This window comes from Podarcis raffonei, chromosome 5 (assembly GCF_027172205.1).
Source record: "Podarcis raffonei isolate rPodRaf1 chromosome 5, rPodRaf1.pri, whole genome shotgun sequence".
Classification (NCBI taxonomy): Eukaryota; Metazoa; Chordata; class Lepidosauria; order Squamata; family Lacertidae; genus Podarcis; species Podarcis raffonei.
Genome location: NC_070606.1, coordinates 27,685,940 through 27,705,516, shown reverse-complemented (window position 1 = coordinate 27,705,516; position 19,577 = coordinate 27,685,940). Strand labels below are relative to the sequence as shown.

The 19,577-nt window shown below is 41.2% G+C and overlaps 2 protein-coding genes across 2 annotated transcripts in view; both read left to right on the top strand.

The window, feature by feature from the left end:
* The first annotated feature begins 66 nt into the window (after window positions 1–66).
* The window catches only part of CCDC6 (coiled-coil domain containing 6), a 35,216-nt gene continuing 15,705 nt past the window's right edge, over window positions 67–19,577 (top strand). Inside the window, exons 1-2 of the mRNA XM_053388337.1 lie at window positions 67–383; window positions 17,679–17,828. Of these exons, the coding sequence (XP_053244312.1) occupies window positions 102–383; window positions 17,679–17,828 (432 nt within the window). The 5' untranslated portion in view covers window positions 67–101. The remainder of the gene's footprint in view (window positions 384–17,678; window positions 17,829–19,577) is intronic.
* SLC16A9 (solute carrier family 16 member 9) overlaps window positions 19,441–19,577 on the top strand; it is a 54,313-nt gene continuing 54,176 nt past the window's right edge. Inside the window, exon 1 of the mRNA XM_053388334.1 lies at window positions 19,441–19,452. The gene's annotated coding sequence lies outside the window, so the exon portion shown is untranslated. The remainder of the gene's footprint in view (window positions 19,453–19,577) is intronic.

Here is a 19,577-nt window from a genome sequence, read left to right as displayed (position 1 = left end):
CCGCGGCAGCCCGAGAGGCGGGCAGACGAGCAGGAAGGCGCGCTGAGGTGTGTGCAACAGCAGCAGCAGCAGCAGGAGCCGCCGCCTCCCCAGAGCCGGGCATGGCCGACAGCGCCAGCGAGAGCGACACGGACGGCGCGGGGGGCAGCGGCGGCGGTCCGGGGGTGTCTCTGCCCGGCTGCCCGGCGGGGCCTGGCTCCTCGGGGGGCAGCAAAGCGGGCGGCATCGTGATCTCGCCGTTCCGGCTGGAGGAACTGACGAACCGCCTGGCGTCGCTGCAGCAGGAGAACAAGGTGCTCAAGATCGAGCTGGAGACCTACAAGCTCAAGTGCAAAGCGCTGCAGGAGGAGAACCGCGACCTACGCAAGGCCAGCGTCACCATCGTGAGTGCGGGAGGGCCGGGCAGGGCGTTACGGGAGCAAGCGCCGCTCGCCTCTTCACCTGGGAGTTGGTGGAGGGGAGGCGCCGGCCGGGCCCGCCTCAGGTGGGGCTTGGGAGGGCCTCGCCTTGGGAGGGCTCCGGGTGGTAGCGCTGGCGAGGCGGCGGGAGAAGGTGGAGGCCCAGCTGGGAGGGCTTTCCCGCGCCTCCGTCCCCTTTTCTCGCCTGCGCGCTTTTCCCCACGCGCGAGCTGCTGCTTTTCGCCCTGGCAGACAGCTCGATCCTGCGCCTACTCCAAAGTAGGTCCTGCCGAGTTGAGTGCGCGCAGGATTGCATCTCCGAATCTGAGCCGGGCCTTCTCAGTATTGGGTCCTGGGCAGCAGCCACGCCAATGGGCCCCTGGAGGCAGCCGACTTTATTTTCGTTTTGCTCGCCACATGTTTTGGAGAGGGAATGGGCTCCCTTCTTCTCTGCTCCTCCTGCTGCCGCCATGCACGTCTATTGCACACAGTTGTTGTTGTGTCGTCGTCGCCGCCTTCTGTTGGAATGGCTGGGTTGTGATTTTTTGTATTCGCACCTGAGCGGAAGGATGGCGTTGGAGATGGTGGCTGCCCGAAGCGTGGTTCGGAATGAACAGGGTGCCCCATGTAAGTTGCAGCGTTAGAATCTCAGATATATAAGCTAAGTGCCAAAAGGCTCCTTAAACCAGGGTTGCCATCACTAAAACGGATAGCCCTAGTTGCCGTTTTGGGGCCAGGTAGCCCTAAAGCCAAATTTCTCAATATGGCTTTTTGGTTGCTGAAATTCATTCTGATTGTGCAGATAAAATGTAACGGGTAGAACTCGTGTGTGAAAGGAGTCAAGATCCTAGGATTCCCAGGCATGCAGCTCCAGATGATGGAGACATCAAAATGCACCTGACGAATTTCGAATGCTGGCAAGTTGGTGAGAGCAATGAAAAGCAAGGAAGGCATTATGTGTGGGTACAGCGAGGAATAGAAGTGTGGAGCTAGATGAATGGTGGACTTCAAATATTGCACACCTTTATACATGATCTTTCTATAGTTTTTATAAATTCCTTTTCTGTGCTTTGGACTAGATACCCATTGGGCTAGATGTCCATTCTATTACTCTATTCTGTACCCCACTTGTTTCTTCCAAGGAGCTCTAAGTGGTATACAAGTAACTCCCATTTGCACAGGCATTGTGTTCTAGGTCATTGGCATGTCAGTGGTCACACATAAACGCATTCTGCCCCCCTCCAGGCCTGAAAGCTGCATGTATGTTGGCCATCAGTTGGACATGTGCAAAATGGTTGCCACCTGTACATGGTTCTCTCACCCCAATCCCCACAACAACCCTGTGAGATAGATTAGAGTGAGAGGCAGTGAGTGAGTAGCCCAATGCCACCCGGTGAGCTTCATGGCCACAGTGGGGATTTGAACCCTGGTCTTCTGGGTCCCAGTCTGACATTCTAACCACTCATCCACAGTGGCTCATTTTATATAGCAAAGCCAGATCTAGGGTGACTCAGAAAAACAGGGCATAGAGCAGTCACAAAACATACCAGTGGGATCAAGTTTTATTCTTTATTCTCTCTCGGATCACTGAATGGTTGCCATTCACTTGTAATATGGGGGGAAATAAAATGCTGCACTGAGAGGAAAGCCATGGCAAAAAAAGGTGCCATATGGTACTGCATAGGTCTGCTATGTACTTACATTCTGTGGCAGAATTGCTGGAACCACCTTCATTGGTTTTGTGTGAGGTTGCAGTCAAAAGTCTAGTTACTGTGTTGCCAAAGCCCTGTTCAAACCTAACATTTGAATGCTTCCATTGAGTCACATCAGTCCTGTTATTGCTGCGCAAATGGTTCATTGGATCCAACAATGACATTACATTGGGGCAATGCTAGATATGGTTTTCCTTTCTCTAATCAAAGAGAATCAAACCTACAGTATTTGTGTGGGACCAAATATATAATGTCTAAATCAGAATGGGCACTTTCAGAGATTTGAAGTAGAATTGCCTGTCTAAAATGGCTTTGGTTCTTGGAAAGAAATTAATCAGTCTTAGCAAAATTCCATGGTTTATGGTAGATTCAGGATTACAGCCTCTGTAAGCAGAGTTGCTTCAGAGATCATGAAAATTAGCCATAGCCTTTCTTTTGAAATTTGACTTTGTATGTAGTTTGTACGGTGTGCCAAGGTGAAAACTGTACTTGAGTGCCTCCAGGTGACATCTAACGGGATTTTAGTTGTCCAAAATAGTTTGACAAATAGGCTGCTATGATGTTTATTTTACATTACTAAGCACAGTCCTGATGAAGACGCATGGGAGCTGACACAACACAAGTACTGGTGCAAGGCTGGGCTTTTAATATGCAGGGCTTCAATAATGAATATTAGGTACTGTGGCAAAATACACTAGCTTAGTTTTGTGAGCATCTATAAGTCAAGCCAAATATATACTGAACACAATATCTGTTGTTTGTTGTAGACACAAGCTGTTCACAAACATATTGTGTGACATTGACAATAGTGGTATGTTCTAAGGGACCAGACTACATAGGGGAACCAGTTATGTAGCATAACTGGTCTAGTTCATTGTGGAATAGACATTCCTAGGCAATCACTGACTTTCATCAGCTAGGTAAAATACTGTCTCTTTAGTTGAAGTTGCTGATTAGTTTGCTTTATTCAGTTCTTAAGTTTGAATACTTATTTGAGAACTGACTATCATACTGGAACATTTCACTCATTTTGAATCTATTCTGATAATAGAAAACCTTTGGCTTAAGGGTTTACTCTAAAGCATAGTAGTAGCATTCTACATGGCTCTGAAATTTTGAAAACTTTGTGAGTTTGTCTTTTTGACATCCAGCTTATCCTATAAATCAAGAGGCAATCTTGTGGAATCTATAGAAGTTTGGCTTCCTGTGTATTTCTTGGAGAATAGTGACCAAACTGTTAGGAAGGAGTCCCTGGTGGATACTAGAACTAGACACAAGATACTCTTTGAACAAATGAATATTCTTCTTTGATGCCAGTAAAATGAACAAATGATTTTTTGCTCCCTAGTACAGTGGTACCTCGGGTTAAGTACTTAATTCGTTCCGGAGATTCGGTCTTAACCTGAAGCACCACTTTAGCTAATGGGGCCTCCTGCTGCCGCACGATTTCTGTTGTCATCCTGAAGCAAAGTTCTTAACCCGAGGTACTATTTCTGGCTTAGCGGAGTCTGTAACCTGAAGCATATGTAACCCGAGGTACCACTGTAATTCTAAGAAGAATGAGTCTGAAAGGGATACCTCTCCCCAGCAAGCTCCCTATATCAGGATGTAATCTCCTGCCATAGGGAACCTGTGTAGATGCTCTCTGCTTATCTGGTAGGCTCCCCCAAAGTCTGGGTGAAATTTTGTTTACAAAGTGCTGTGAAAGTGACCACATTTAATGGAGTTAATGAATGCTTATTTGTCTGGATAGCCCTTTCAAAATAAATGATAACAGCTTGATAAGTGTCTTGATAAGTATCTTGATGATGATACGCATTAACTTCCACAGGATGCTGAATTAAATCTCCTTTTTTACTAACAGAGAAAGTCTTCCAATCTATGACTTCTCAAGTTTGATATTAACTGGTATGTTCATTCAAATAGTTTATGTTTAATGAGGCTTGATTGGGTCACCTGATCTGGATTCACATGGGGGAAAAGAGTAATAAGCAAGTGATAAAGACTCATTTCTTCACTTGTTTTTATCATGATGAAACAAGTCTCTTTATATGTTGTGGATATACTTGGGATAATTTAAAGTTCAGTATTGGTATATATTATGTTAGGAGGCAGAAACTTCTGGGGAAAATGCCAAAATTATTTGCAATGTGACTAGAGGAGCTTATTGATGCTGATTTCAGTGAATGGCCTCAGATGCAAATCTTCACATTAAAGATGTGTACTTTATGTAAACTAAGGCCTTAGATGTGTGCAAGTTCAAAGGGGTTACCTTGATAATAAACAATTACAATTGGCAATACTTTCTTTAAGAGTAAATATTGCATTCACCAGAGGTTTATATATAAATGGTTTTATATGTAATACAGAAATACAGAAGTACAGATAGTTCTGAAAAGCTTACTGAAGAATATAGAAGGGTACAGCATTTCTATAGCAAGTTGTTGGCAGTCGGCCTTTTAATAGCTTTCAAAAATATCTGTAAAATGAACACTTAAATAGTTTTTGATTGTCATTGCAAGGGCTGTTTAGATACTGAAAATCAAGCTAGATACATAATGGGCAACATGAAAAGTAGTGTTAAATCAGTTGTGCGTCACAACTGAAGTGTTAATGTGCAAGCAGTAAAGGATTGAGTGAATGCATAAAAAAGAATAGGATGTTAATATAAGAACTACTTTATACCATTTTTTGCTGTCAGTACCGTTGGGGCTTAAAGATGCTTCCTCTTTCAGTACAGCTTTTTTCTGTTTCTTTTTGGTGGCAATGTTTTAAAACGTTTAAAATGTTTTAAAAACGTAGCTGTGTATAGTTCACATTTCTTTTTGCTGTAAGATTTGAACATAATTATGAAACCAGTGGAATTTATTTGTTAATGTGAAAAGAGCTGAAACTTTTTAAATGTTTGTTAAGCCGAAACAAATATTTCACTAACTTTTTGTGCTAAAGACGGCTTCCACTATTAAGTATTCAGATGCATCCAGGAATGTAGAGAAGAATAGTTTTTTAAAAAATAATATTTGAAATTTGATAGTAGAAGAGAGTTGCCCAAACTTCTGAAAGCTGAGGCAGTCCCCCCTATCCCACAATTAAAACTGACGGCATTCTTCTCTTGTTTACATAACTAAAAACAAAGCTCTTTGGATGTGTAAGAACTATCTGCCCTCGGAGGAGCTTTACCCCTGTGTTTCTGAGTTGCTGTTCTGAGTGTGCCTCCTCTGAGGGTAGTTCTGCTGCATCTCTCTCTGTGGGGTCATTTAATGATCAAATTGCATCAAATGCTGAGGCTGCTTTGGGAGGCTCTAAGGACAAACAGTGGATCTTACTGACATGCAGGTGGCAGTCTCCTGTAGGTGGATCCTTTTTGCTTGTGAAAGGTTACTTTTGATTGCATCTTAGCTGTTCTCTTGCGGCTCACTGGTGTGCCCAAATAGCAGAGATTTATGGGGGTAGCTGTGCTGGATTTAGGAGGGGAGCTTGAATTTAGGATGGGTACACATTACCTCTATTGCTTGTATACTGTAGGATAGGTAGAGCAGAATCCATCGTTGTTGTTGTTGTTGTAGTTGTTGTTGTTGTTGTTGTTGTTGTTGTTGTTAGTTCACCTTCTCCACACTGCCAGGATGAGTAGCATCTCATTGTGCATTGGATTCCAAGGATGATATCATCAATATACAGTGGGAAATTTTACTGCATGTATCAAGTGTTGGAGCCCAAGTTAGAAATTATTATTTATTTGTATGATGTGTTAACAGTGTACTTAGTGTTTTTAGAAGTCCAAAGATGCCTTAAAATTTATAGTGTATTGATCTGTTTCTTACTGGAAATAGAAATCGTGGCCACAGCAAAGAACTATTCATCCATACTTGTTTCTTGAATTGCACCCTCTCAAAACACATTCCTCCACCCTCACACCAATTCTACATGGCAAACCTGTTTTAAAGGGGAAGTTTTAAAAAGTAGCTTGTGCTGTGGCAATGCGGGTGAGGTAACAATCTAATTACTTTTTTAAAGAAAACCCACCAGGTTAGTACAAGCATTTGGGTGTGCCACAGTAGTTCTTTGGACTTCAGCCCATTTGTGTGATTTTTTTTGATTATTTAATATTAATATGGAATAAGATTTCCCTTAAAGTTACTGGTCCCCCCCCCCAATGATATTTTGACATAGCTTTATACAAATAAATATAGTATTAAACAAAGACAATTTCAACTTACTCTGCAGAGGGAGCAGTGACTACGCCAACTTTTGCTGGGCAAGTGGGGTGTGTGAGTACACAGTGATGCACCTTTAATTATTTTTATTTAATTGCCAATCTATTCCGTACATCCTAGGGAGCAAAAATTCACTTACTATCTAGCACTTCCACCGTGTTCCTTTCTAATAGGAAGCAAAATTCTGCACAAGGTCCTTTCTACCTTTTGGGGGGATTGTCACATCAATTTATGCAGATTTCTGGTGATGAGTCAATAAAGGTACAGAAGGCTCCTGCAGGTGAGATACCCAGAACTAGGACAGTACTGTTGATACAGACTGGACAAAGAGTTGTAAAATGTCTTTGCGGTCAGAGGTGTGCAGTACAGCAATGGAAAATAATCTAAAATGGCAAGTCCTGGCAAGAAGTTGGAATATGTGTTTTTGGTTTGTGTTAACGATTACAACTCGGACCTTAAAGCAAAGCTGTTATTAAACTAGGTTCTTGGTGGAAATCAATAATATGGCATTCTTTTGTTCTGATGTTTAGTTTCATTTTCTTTATTATTTTCTTTAGACTCCTTGATTAGATTTCTTATGCAGGATGTTAGTTTTGATCCTCCTGCATATGAGTATGTACATGTTTAGTTTTTGCTTCCTCCTAATAAGTGTTACAATAAGATGCTTACCGTTCTAGATTTTCTGCTTTCTGAGAAAGGAGGCCTACGGTTGTCTCTTGAGAGTGTGGCAGAAGAGATGGCTATGAATGTTAAGGCACTCCATCTTTTTCTTAGTTAATGAAACTGGCAACTCTTTGGGCAACTCATCCTAAGTAAACTCCGTGATGAAATTGTTAAATGTTTTTGGTTTTGCATGTTCTGGTGAAACAGCCAAAGCTGGGCATGACCATTTCTAGCCGCAGAAGAAGAGATCTGGTGAAAAGTTGGAATCCTGGAGTACTCCCAGACTATGAATCTGTTCCTTCAAGCCCTCACAGAAGAGTTTGCTCCCCTAATTCCTGGACTTGGAAGGCATCCACCCACAGAACCTCCACCTTGTCAGCTTTCAGCCTGTTTAATTGGCCCCGATCCAGCCCCTTACTGCTTCCAGACACAAGTTCAACACCTGCATAGCACCTCCAGATAAAATGGAGAGATAAAACTGAGTGCCAGCAGCATAAAGATTCTGTGCTCCCAACTCCACATATGATGGCACCCAACTATTTCATATAGATGTTGAATAACATATAAAACAGAATGGATCCTTGTGAAGACCCCAAGCTGAAAAGCTATGGAGCCAAGTAACTTTCTCTAGATGCTCTGAAATAATAGCAACTTTCAGCAAATTGAAGGACGTAGTTAAATCTTTTTTCCTCTCTTCATTGACATTTTTTCATTTTCCTTCTCCTTCTCTCTCTTTGTTGTTGTTGCTTATTCAAATTTATTCTGTTAGACAAAAAAAAGCAAAGGTAGCCTTCTTTCCCTTTCTGTTTCATGATACTCTATTGCTGACTGCACGGCATTATTTGCTGACTACATGGCATTATTTTAATAATTGTATACTCCATCCATAGAGCAAAACAGAGTGGAATTTCAGAGAGAACCTGGAAGAATGCCAAAGTGTAAGGGGTGGGAGTGACTCAACAGAACAGTTAAACAAATATGGTAATTTGTAACTGTGTTCTTATTTATACTTCCCACATGTAGTGGAACTATAACTGCTCTCTGCTTGCTGCTAGACACAGAATAGAAATGTTAATTATTAAAGCTGATGAATATCTTGCAACTTAAGAGTGAAGATTGTGCATCTCTTACCTGTAGTTATGCATATTCTATAGCCTTCTAAGTTGAATTGAAACTTGCTTCTTTTCTCTGGGAAACTGAAAAGAACAGCCATGCTTGGACAATGTTAGGCAAGGCAAAAGGTATGTGGCAAAGTTCAAATGATCCAGTTAATTAAAAGTGTCAGTATAGTCAAGTCACAAAGGGAAAGAGTCTTTAATAAAATGGAACCATTTATATATATGAAGAGATCACCACAGGAGGGGAGACATGAGAGTGAAATGAAAATATTCCAAGGCTACACTCCAAAGAGTCTGTTTAGGTGCACCACAGGGCTTCTGTGTTTTTCTCCATCTCCGTTGCCTGCCAGTCCATTACTCGGACCAAATCAAAGCTTTGGTATTAACCTTAAAGTCCTGAACAGGCCAAGTTACCTGAAGGATTGTTTCCTCTTAGACATAAGTTTCTGGATCCTAAGATCATCTTCAGAGACCCTTCTCTTGGTGCCCAGCCTGTTAACCACACCATGGTTGTTTTGCCATGCTTTTTAAGTATTTAGAATCTTCTGGTGCTTTTTAATGCTGTTTTTATATAGTTGCAGATTGTGGCTACAATTTTTATTGTGATTATATGTTTGGCCTTGTATTAATTTTTGTATGGCTTTTAAATTGTCTTGTTCGCCGCCCAGAGAATTATTGGATCAGTAATCTGTTGATCCAGAGAATCAACAGAGAAATAAATCTTCCATGTCATATCACAAACTGTTTTCAAAACTTGCCTGCAATGGAGCTGGGGTGCACTTGTGAAACCAGGCTGGGCACACAGGGTTACTAAACCTGTGAAAGTGATTTTTTTTCTTTCCAAACCAGGAGCTATGGCTAATTATGGTTTATCCAAACAAGCCAGGATCAGAAATGGTGGTTTGATCTTGGCTTGTTTGGACAAACCATAGCAAAAGCTAATCAGACTTTAACCTCTTTAAAATGGAACCAGATGCGTCCCATGTTTTTCTCACCACCATGCTAAAGAATGAGAAGGGAGTGCACAAGCACAAGGTTCATTCATACAGAACTATGATATAGTGCTGTGTCGAAAGGCAACCTTATGTAATTCACAGTTTGTAAAAATTAAATGCAGGCAGGCTGCATTGCAAAGCGAGGCAAATGCGTCTACAAAGCTAGTAAGGGAAACCAGTGTTACTCCAACAGATTGAGCTTCATTGAAGGCTTCAAATCAGTATGAATTTCTTCCATTGGAAAAATACAAGGTAATAAATGCATCACATGATTTGGATTTAGACATCAGACACCCAAAATGAAGCATTGTGAAAAGGAAATGATAGAAACTACTTTTGTGACTTCACAGACAATTTTTTCTAAGCACAGTGTTCAAAGTTTATTCCGATGGATAGCATGACCAATATGCTAGAATCAAGTTGCAAGTTTCTCCAACTTGTTTGCACACCCTATTTTTCTGTATTTTGTAATACAAATTAGCTCCAGTTTCAGCCAGTGGATGCCAGCTATTCTGCCAAACCTGTTTCAAGTATGAGTGTGTACTATTCTAGAGCACACTTGGGTCATCTATGGTTCCATGCACCAGTGTAGTTTTTCCTGTACCCTACTGAAGCAAGGAGCTCTGAGAAGTACAATGAGGGAGAGGAAACCTCTATTGGTTGCCTAACTATGTCACACAGCCAGTCACACAGGTCCTCTTTCTTTTTTCTAAGCACGCTACAACTCCTCTCTCCATTTTCCATTTGTGTCACTGTTCTGCATTATAAAGGCATAACTTTCTCCAAAAAGCACAACTTTCTTCATCTTGTTTTTCCAGTTGTGCATGTTTTGTACATCCTTAAGAAGCTTAGTATAGTCAATATTTATAGGACCAGCTCCTTATAAGACGAAAGAGTATTGAAAGCTCATGGTACTGATCTGCTTATTTACAAATGTGCACATACAAATGGATAAAACACACAAACATACTCAGTTAGAGTCACAGTTGCTGCCCCCTTTGCCTCTCTAAAATTATCACAATCATCCAGCCAGCCAGCTCTAGGCTGCTTCTGTTCTGCAAACTTTGTGAAAAGAAGAAGAAAACAATTGTGCCAAACTAAAACTGGATTGAGTTCTCACCAGAGCAGTATAATAATAATAATAATAATTTTTTATTTATACCCCGCCCTCCCCAGCCAAGGCCGGGCTCAGAGCGGCTTACAAGCAATAATAAAAACAAGATGAATGATTACAACTTAAAAACAAAAATAAAATACAACATTAAAATAATGGAACATTAAAATATTAAAATGTAGCCTCATCGCAGGAGGAGAAGGAAAATAAAAAAGAAAGGGAGGGAGGGAATCAAATTGGCTCCAAGCCACGGGGTTGACTGTGGTTAAAAAAGTGAAATACCTGGGTATAAATATGACAGCTAAGAATGTGAACCTATTTAAAGACAATTATGAAAAAACTTGGACAGAAGTGAAAAAAGATTTGGAGATTTGGTCAAATTTGAAGCTTTCCTTGTTAGGTCGAATCGCAGTTATAAAAATGAATGTATTGCCAAGAATGTTGTTCTTGTTTCAAGCATTACAGATAATGGATAAAATGGATTGTTTCAAGAAGTGGCAGAAAGACATATCTAAATTTGTCTGGCAGGGCAAGAAGCCCAGAATAAAATTTAAGATATTAACGGATTCAAAGGAAAGAGGGGGGTTTGCCCTGCCAGACTTTAAACTGTACTATGAAGCGGCAGCTTTCTGCTGGCTAAAAGATTGGCTGCTTCTTGAAAATACAGACATTTTGGATTTGGAAGGTTTTAACAATATTTTTGGGTGGCATGCATATTTGTGGTATGACAAGGTTAAAGCACATAAAAGCTTTAAAAACCATATTGTCAGAAAAGCACTATTAAATGTTTGGGTCAGATATAAAGATTTGCTGGAAAACAAAACCCCAAGGTGGCTGTCGCCAATGGAAGCTAAGGCAGTTAAAAAGCTAAATATGGAGTCGAAGTGGCCAAGATATTGGGAAATTCTGGAAAAGGAAGGGGACAAACTGAGATTGCAGAGTTTTGAGAAATTAAAAGAGAAGGTGAGAGATTGGTTGCACTATCACCAAATAAATGAAGTGTTTAAATTGGACAGTAAAATTGGCTTCCAGGTGGAAAAATCAAAATTGGAGACTGAATTGTTAGAATCCAGTACTAAGAATCTGTCAAAAATGTACAATTTGCTGCTGAAATGGAATACACAAGATGAAACGGTTAAATCAACTATGATTAAATGGGCTCAGGACATTGGTCATAATATTTTGTTTGCTGACTGGGAAAAGTTGTGGACCACCGGGATGAAATTCACGGCATGTAATGCCTTAAGAGAAAATATTACGAAAATGATTTATAGGTGGTACATAACCCCAGTCAAGCTTGCAAAGATTTACCATTTGCCTGATAATAAATGTTGGAAATGTAAAGAAAAGGAAGGTACATTTTTTCACCTTTGGTGGACGTGCCCGAAGATTAAGGCATTCTGGGAAATGATCTATAATGAACTTAAAAAGGTATTTAAATATACCTTCACTAAGAAACCAGAGGCCTTTCTCTTGGGCATTGTCGGCCAAGGGGTGTTAAAGACGGATATAACTTTCTTTATGTATGCTACAACAGCAGCTAGAATACTCATTGCAAAGTACTGGAAGACACAGGATCTACCCACACTGGAAGAATGGCAGATGAAGGTGATGGACTACATGGGCTTGGCAGAAATGACGAGCAGAATCCGAAACCAGGGAAGAGAAGCAGCGGAAGAAGAATGGAAAAAGTTTAAGGACTATCTAAAGAAATACTACAAAATTAATGAAAGTTAGAATGATGTTGGACTGGAAAGTAAATGGTTACTATTAGCAATGGTTAAGACAAGGAGAATAAGGAAGATTAGCTTAAATTTAAAGTAAAATAAGGGAAGATTTGCTGAGTAATTGATTAGAATTTGGAATACAGAAAAGGGAGGCATGAGGAAGTCGAGGAAGAAAGGTTTAAGAAATTAGGATATGAAATGATACTTGTTTTTTTTTGTTTTGTTTCTGTTATTGTTTGTTTATGTATGTGTCGTTGTTATGTTTTGTTTGTGTGGCTATAAAAACTGTTTAATAAAAATATTAAAAAAAAAAAACAAATTGGCTCCAAGCCAAAGGCCAGACGGAACAACTCTGTCTTACAGGCCCTGCAGAAAGAAATCAGATCCTGCAGGGCCCTGGTCTCATGAGGCAGGGCGTTCCACCAGGCCGGAGCCAGAGTTGAAAAGGCCCTGGCTCTGGTTGAGGCCAATCTAACTTCCTTAGGGCCTGGGACCACTAGAGTGTTGTTATTTATGGACCTTGAGGCTCTCCGTGGGGCATACCAGGAGAGGCGGTCCCGTAGGTACGAGGGTCCTAGGCCGTGAAGGGCTTTAAAGGTCAAAAGCAGCACCTTAAATCTGACCCTGTACTCCACTGGGAGCCAGTGCAGCTTGAAAAGCACTGGGTGAATATGCTGCCATGGCAGAGACCCCGTGAGGAGCCTCGCTGCAGCATTCTGTACCCGCTGGAGTTTCTGGGACAGCTTCAAGGGCAGCCCCGCGTAGAGCGAATTACAGTAGTCAAGCCTGGAGATGACCATCACATGGATCACTGTGGCCAGGTCGGGGCGGGAAAGGTAAGGGACCAACTGCTTGATGCGGCGAAGGTGGAAAAATGTCGCCTTGGCTGTTGCTGTAACTTGCGCCTCCATGGAAAGGGAGGCGTCAAGGATTACACCCAAACTCTTAACGGAAGGCAATGGCACTAATTGGGCCCCCGCAAGAGAAGGGAGTTGGTCCCTCATCCCCATGCCATCCCGACCTAGCCATAGGACCTCTGTCTTCGAAGGATTTAGTTTCAATCGGCTCCCACGAAACCATCCAGCCACAGCTTCCAAGCATCTGGTCAGTGTGTTTGGGGCCGAGTCGGTGTGGCCATCCATCAGCAGATAGAGCTGAGTGTCAACAGCATATTGGTGACAGCCCAGCCCAAAGCTCCGGATAATCTGGGCAAGGGGGCGCATAAAGATGTTAAAAAGCATCGGGGAGAGTCACATCAATGCCTGGAACAACCTAATGATCCATTAATGCCATGTTCAAAGCTCACCAAGCACAGGGTGGATGTCATAGTAGGCCAGCAAACTTTACAACCCAGTAATAATTTTTGAAACCGCATTTTATATTCCCACTGCCACAAGACACACACAGGCTATAATCTGAAAACGAAAAACTGCAGTTAGGTGAATATGGAAGCGGCTCCTTCCATTCTCCCCCTTGGCATCTGTGCCAAGCACCATAGTCTGATAGATTTGTGTGTGGCATTAATTGGGATTTTAAAAATTGCTCTATTCCAAAGCCTGAGGTCTGATTTGAAACAAGATTAAAATATTGTAAACCTACATACATCTGCAGCTGAAATCTTAAGAGCCAGTTGAAAAGCTAGTTTTATAGTCTCTATAAAATAATTTCTATGATATGGGTGATTATTTGATTTTGTTTTAAATCCTTTTTTAGCTGTATCTTGCATGGTACAATAAATGTGGATTTGGAGGGCATTTTCTGCTTTTGTCTCCTCAGTGGTTCCCATTTTGCATATTGAGATTGGGAGAGAACTGATATCCAAAACCATTTTATCATTTTCATCTCGAAATGGTAATGTGTCATATGTGTCAGTAAACAAGTCTTCTCTTTTTTTTTATTAAAAAAAAATAGCAACATGGCGCCAGTGGCAGGCAAAGCTTCATTGCCTTTCTACTGCCTCAGGCCAAGTAGCATTGCAAATTATGTTTGGCGGTTCAGTAAACCAGTCCAATTGAAGTTTGTATGAAACTGTAGGTAGAGACGTTTTTTAGTAATATATTTTATTAGGTTTTTAAAAATTTGTTTTTTACAAAATAACAAAAGCCAGCAAGGGAGAAAAACATGAGTTGGGAGGATGGTGTCTAGATCAATAGCAAAATATCCATGAATGGGTGCCTGTCCATAACCATGTGGGTAAGGGTGTAAAAGTAATAAGTTCAGTTTATATGTTGAATGCTGTAAGGCAAAGTGGCTAACCTGGGGCATTCACATTTTATTGGACCACAATTCCAATCATCCCTGACTACTGGCTACAGTTTTTAAGCATAAGAAACAGATTGTTCCATTAACATAATGATAACAGTTGCACATGTAATCATGGGTTGTGAATTACCAGTGGCAACAACAATGGATCTCATAAGCCTTGACTGAGCAGCCAATGCACACTCACCACCACATGGGTAGTGCCCACAAAATGGTTACATGAAGCATATAATTGCTGTTATTTCATGCAGTTGTGTCAACCACAATGATGGCATCTGCCTCTTGGTGTCATCTGTGGTGAGCCCTACCACTTTCGAGCCTGCCTTTCTTGACATCCCTAGCAAGCTATCTAGACTCAGTCTGTGGTTTGATTGACTATAGTCCTAGGTCTACTAGGAAGATAATGTCTTTTGGGATGTTCACACCCTCATGGGTTGTTGAGCTTCTATCTGCTGTGTATTTTGGAAAGTGGTTTGTCTGTCCATCTGTCCTCTATAGGTTTGACTATCTCTTGAGATATCATTGTCAGACTTAGTAGAATAGTTCCCAAGGTGCGGGCAGTGGTCTTTGTTGCCATTTGGATGCCGGACAGCATTTTGAATCATTATGTGAGTCTGCAACCACACTTTGGCATGGCTGTTCCCATTTTCTGGGCTAGGTTCAGCTGCCTCTTGTGAGATACTGTTGCCAAACTTGGCACAAAATTTCCTGAAGTAAAGATGGGGGTCTTATCTGCCATTTGGGCACTGAGCACCACTTTGAATCAAGATGAGAGAACAAAACATTGCTTTGACGTGACTTCACCCGATTTTTGGCATGATGAGTCCAAACTCACAAATTACCGTATTTTTTGCACCATAACACTCACTTTTTTCCTCCTAAAAAGTAAGGGGAAATGTCTGTGCGTGTTATGAAGGGAATGCCTACGGGTGGCATGCCTACGGATTTTCCTCCTCTAAAAACTGCGTGCGTGTTATGGTCGGGTGCGTGTTATAGAGCGAAAAATACGGTACACTATCCATTTAAAAATCACAATCTTTTTGGTTTTCAAAAAGCACGACATATAAGCAGCCAATGCCACCTTATTATTATTTTATTATAAAACTTCTCTGGCTTTTACATCACGTGTTTAGAACACATGTAGGCGCCATTAGGTCACCAGTGTCCATGCCTCGTTTTGATTTATTATAATAAAAAGATATCTCAAGCTCGAAATTCTGTTTATGTGTTGGAGAATGGTGACTCACTGTCCTTCATTTGTTTAGTACATATCTTAGCAATGTCAAATAGCCTTGAAAACAAAACAAAAAATGCTACTTCTATATTTTTAGGCAAGGATTTTTTCTTTCTGCAGTGTAAAGCAGAAATGTCGTCATCCCCCCCCCCCACCTTCACAATTTGCAGGGGGGAGGTTTGGAAAAATAATGTTATTCTAATGTGACAGGAAAAAGCTGTAGTTACTTGTTCTCATTTGCAGTGATATTCAACCTCAAAAACTTGAATTCAAGGTTTTGCTTTCCTCTGTTTGCCAATTTAAATGTTTTTAGAAAATGAGAAATTTACTTGTTGTGAAAGAGAAGAAGCTAAGCTTGGATTTCACAACTAGCCAGTCACCTAATGGATTTTTATTTCATTTCTCCTACCCTCTAAAAATAGAACTCACTTTTCTGTTCACTACTGTCGGTGTTGGAGAGGGGCGCGGGTGGCGCTGTGGTCTAAACCACTGAGCCTAGGGCTTGCCAATCGGAAGGTTGGCCGTTTGAATCCCCGCGACAGGGTGAGCTCCCGTTGCTCGGTCCCAGCTCCTGCCAACCTAGCAGTTCGAAAGGACGTCAAAGTGCAAGTAGAATCATAAATAGAAATGATTCAAAATATTTTGCTAGAATATCAATAAACCATGGGGGCTGTGAACACATGTAGATTGGTGGCACAGTCCTATCCAATTATACTTGGAAATAAGCCCATCTCTGTTAGATGAATGTGCATAGAATTGCAGCCATACTTCGTCTTTTTGCTGGCCTGGGGTCACTGCACATTTTGCAACAACCCCAGTGTCGCCCCACTCTTGTGCTTGCTGCTGTTGTTGAATAGCGAATTACTAATTGCCCTGTTTCTTTTTATATATCTTTTGTTCAATTTCCTGCTCTGAGAAATTGTGTGATAACTGTTAAGTATTGCTAAGTGAGACCAAGTGTTTAGGTGTTCTACTGGATTACTAAAGGTTTTTGTCTTGTCTTATTTGCAGTAGCATTCGCATTACATTTTGAACTTCAGTATTTTCTCTCTCTCCAGATACCTTTGTGCATTGTTGTGTCAGTTTCTCAGATAGGGAACCGGTATGAATCAGATGGTGGATCTTCCCCAAGAGCACACATAAATCCTGCAGTAGACTGGAAGCACAAATGAAAGCTGAAGTCTCTAGAGGCCCAATCCAGTTCTGTAAACACAAAGCAAACCTTCCCCTTGCTCTTTCTGAGCTCTTTGAATCCTAATGCAAGTGTTACTGCTTCGGGCTGTGAAAATTTGCAATTGTGTTTAAAACATGCACACTGGGGCCTTTATTTCTAGTGTAATTTCTGAAATTTCATTATGTACTGTAGAAGTTGACTATACATAAAAAACAGGTATTCCTATTAATATGTTGCACTTGTTGTTTCTCCTTGCTTTTTTTGAGCCAGCTGCTGATAAATGTGGACCAAAGAATTGAGGTTTTAAAATCTTGGCACTTGTATCGTGTGTGGTGTGCGTCCTGTATAAAGATGATGAAGGATCTCTGACTCCTCAAGTAGTCAAGAGACCCACTGTCACTTCATCACATCCCCCAGTCCTTTTATATACATGGCTTTATTGTCTATTAAAATCACCTTTACTCTCCTAAGGGCTTGCATTTTGTGATGGCTAAAAATATTCGCACTCTGGTTTGGTCATTGCACAGCATTGGCTAAAACTTGTGCGTACAGATCTGCTTTGCTTTTTATAGGAAAGCCCACTGTCTATTTGGGAACTTAAGAAAACAAACAAAGCTGACCACACCCAGGAATCTATTAAATGTATGCATAACTCGCTTGGGTTAGTTTATATAGCCCAATCACCATCAGTCCACACAGAGCTAGGCACTGTTTGTCCATTGGTGCGGCAATGTGTGCGTTACTTCTTGCTGTTCTGTGGCTCTCTGGATAAGCATTTGGGTAATGTGGGTTTTGGGCAGGGGTACCTTTACTTTTACTAATGTGGGTTTTATGGGTAGCACTGCTGTTTCGCATCTCTTTGAATCTGATGAAAGTGGGGGCAGAGCAATTGCATTTTTCTCTTGGTGCCCAGTGCCTTTCTAGGCTAAGTGGCAAAAGGAAGGACTGAGCAGAGAAACATTTAGGGTACAATCCAGTTCATTGCTGGTGACTGGATCATTGCATCTTGTGGTTTCTGGTTTTATTTTTTTAAAACAAAAAACACAACAGACATGTTTCTCTTACAGCAAGCAAGGGCAGAGCAAGAAGAGGAATTTATCAGTAATACTCTGTTTAAGAAGATTCAAGCTTTGCAGAAGGAGAAGGAGACACTTGCAGTGAACTATGAAAAGGAGGAAGAATTTCTCACTAATGAGCTTTCAAGGAAGCTGATGCAGGTATGTAATGTTTCAGCTTGACTTTTTAGACCCAAAAAACCCACCAGATGATTCAGCTGAGGCACTCTTACGAAAGTCATAGCTTCAAAAATTGTGGGTGGTATTCAACTAAATAATTGCACTTGTGTAAGGACTGACATTGGCACAACAGGACATCTCGCCCTCCCTCTGTGTATGCTCTGCACCATCACCAGATCTGCTCCTGAGAGTTGAAGGAACATCCAGAACATATTTAGGGGGCATGTGGGGGGGGGGGGAGAAAGGTGCAGACTGTTCCATTGCACAAGGAGAAATCCTTGTAATGATGGAAATAGAGAACATTGAATAAAACCCTGTAGTTTGAAATCTTTAAATGGGAAATGATATGTAACTGAGAAAGACCTCTTAGGTAAGCATGCATAGGATTGGGCTATAAACTAATAAATGAGCTTAGTTGTGCGTGTTTAGCCAGAAGTAAGTCTCACCAAGTTCAGTAGTGCTTACCAGAGAATAAATGTGCATAGGATAGCAACTTAACTTTGCAACTTGAGGAGGGTATGGAATAATAGGGTCAGTGAGGGATATGGCCTGGGTAGGGACATGGCTTAGGGGGTGACAAGGACTACATAGAGGCACAAAAACCACATACTCCAACCCCCACAAGCCTGAAGTTTCCCAGTCCTGGTTTAAAATCACCATAAACCAGTCTCTAAAGCCAGCATGTGACGGCAAAGGTGAAATGAACACGTGGGCACAATCTTGTTCTCAGCTAAATCAACCATGGCTTAAGCTGGAATTGTTTTATCTGAACTGACCCACATGTTCCTTCTTTGACTCTATCATGAAAGAGAATACGTGTGAGCTAGGGATGTTGCATGTTCTGAACGTTGTGTTCTTGTACCATTTCCTTCAATGCTTTTGCTTTAAAACATTAAAGATTAAACTCCTTTCCTCCCAGGCATAAGAACAGCCATGCTATATCAGATCAACAGCTCCAAGGCATTTTGTTCTCAAGATGGCAAATCAGTTGCCTGGGGACATGAGACTGATGGCCTTCTCCCTTTTGCCACTATGAAAATTGCTGTGAGGAATTCTGGAATTCTAAGCTACAGGATTCCTAAACCTGTAAACACAGAACCCTCATTTTGAAGTGCTGCAAATTGTGTCGTTTTCGCATTAATTTGCTTAATTTACAGCATCTCAGAAGATTTTCGAAATCTTTCTCAAGGTGGTGGTCTCTTTGTGTCCTACTTTTCATGGCATGATCACTCAAGCAGATTTCCAATGTCTCTGATTGCTACTACATCATTCCATTGCAAAAACAGTTAACAAAGCAGCTGTCTCATAACGCCTGCACACATGCATTGTTAAACTTTTGCCTTTCACTGTGTAGGGACTTAGACTTGTGTATTCAAAGAGGCATCTGGAAAAAGCTTCCAGAAGGATTTTTTCAGCACACTGTAAATACAAAAGCTAACAGCCAGTGTGAGAGCTATAGATCTCCTGTTAGCAGCTTGGCAAGAATTCCCCACATCAGCATGATTTGCTTTGTTGTAAGAAACACACTGATGTATCAGCTTTTTAGTTTTAGTGTAGGAAGGTATTGATTTTAAATACTCTTCAAACCTGACAGCTTAATTTAAAAGTAAAGTATGCTTTCACATGCAAGAGGAACATTTACTTAGACCCACCTCCAGCGAGAACATATTTTTTACAGTAGCATGTCATGACACACTATGCTAGCCTGGGCTGTAAAATGCCTGGATGTTG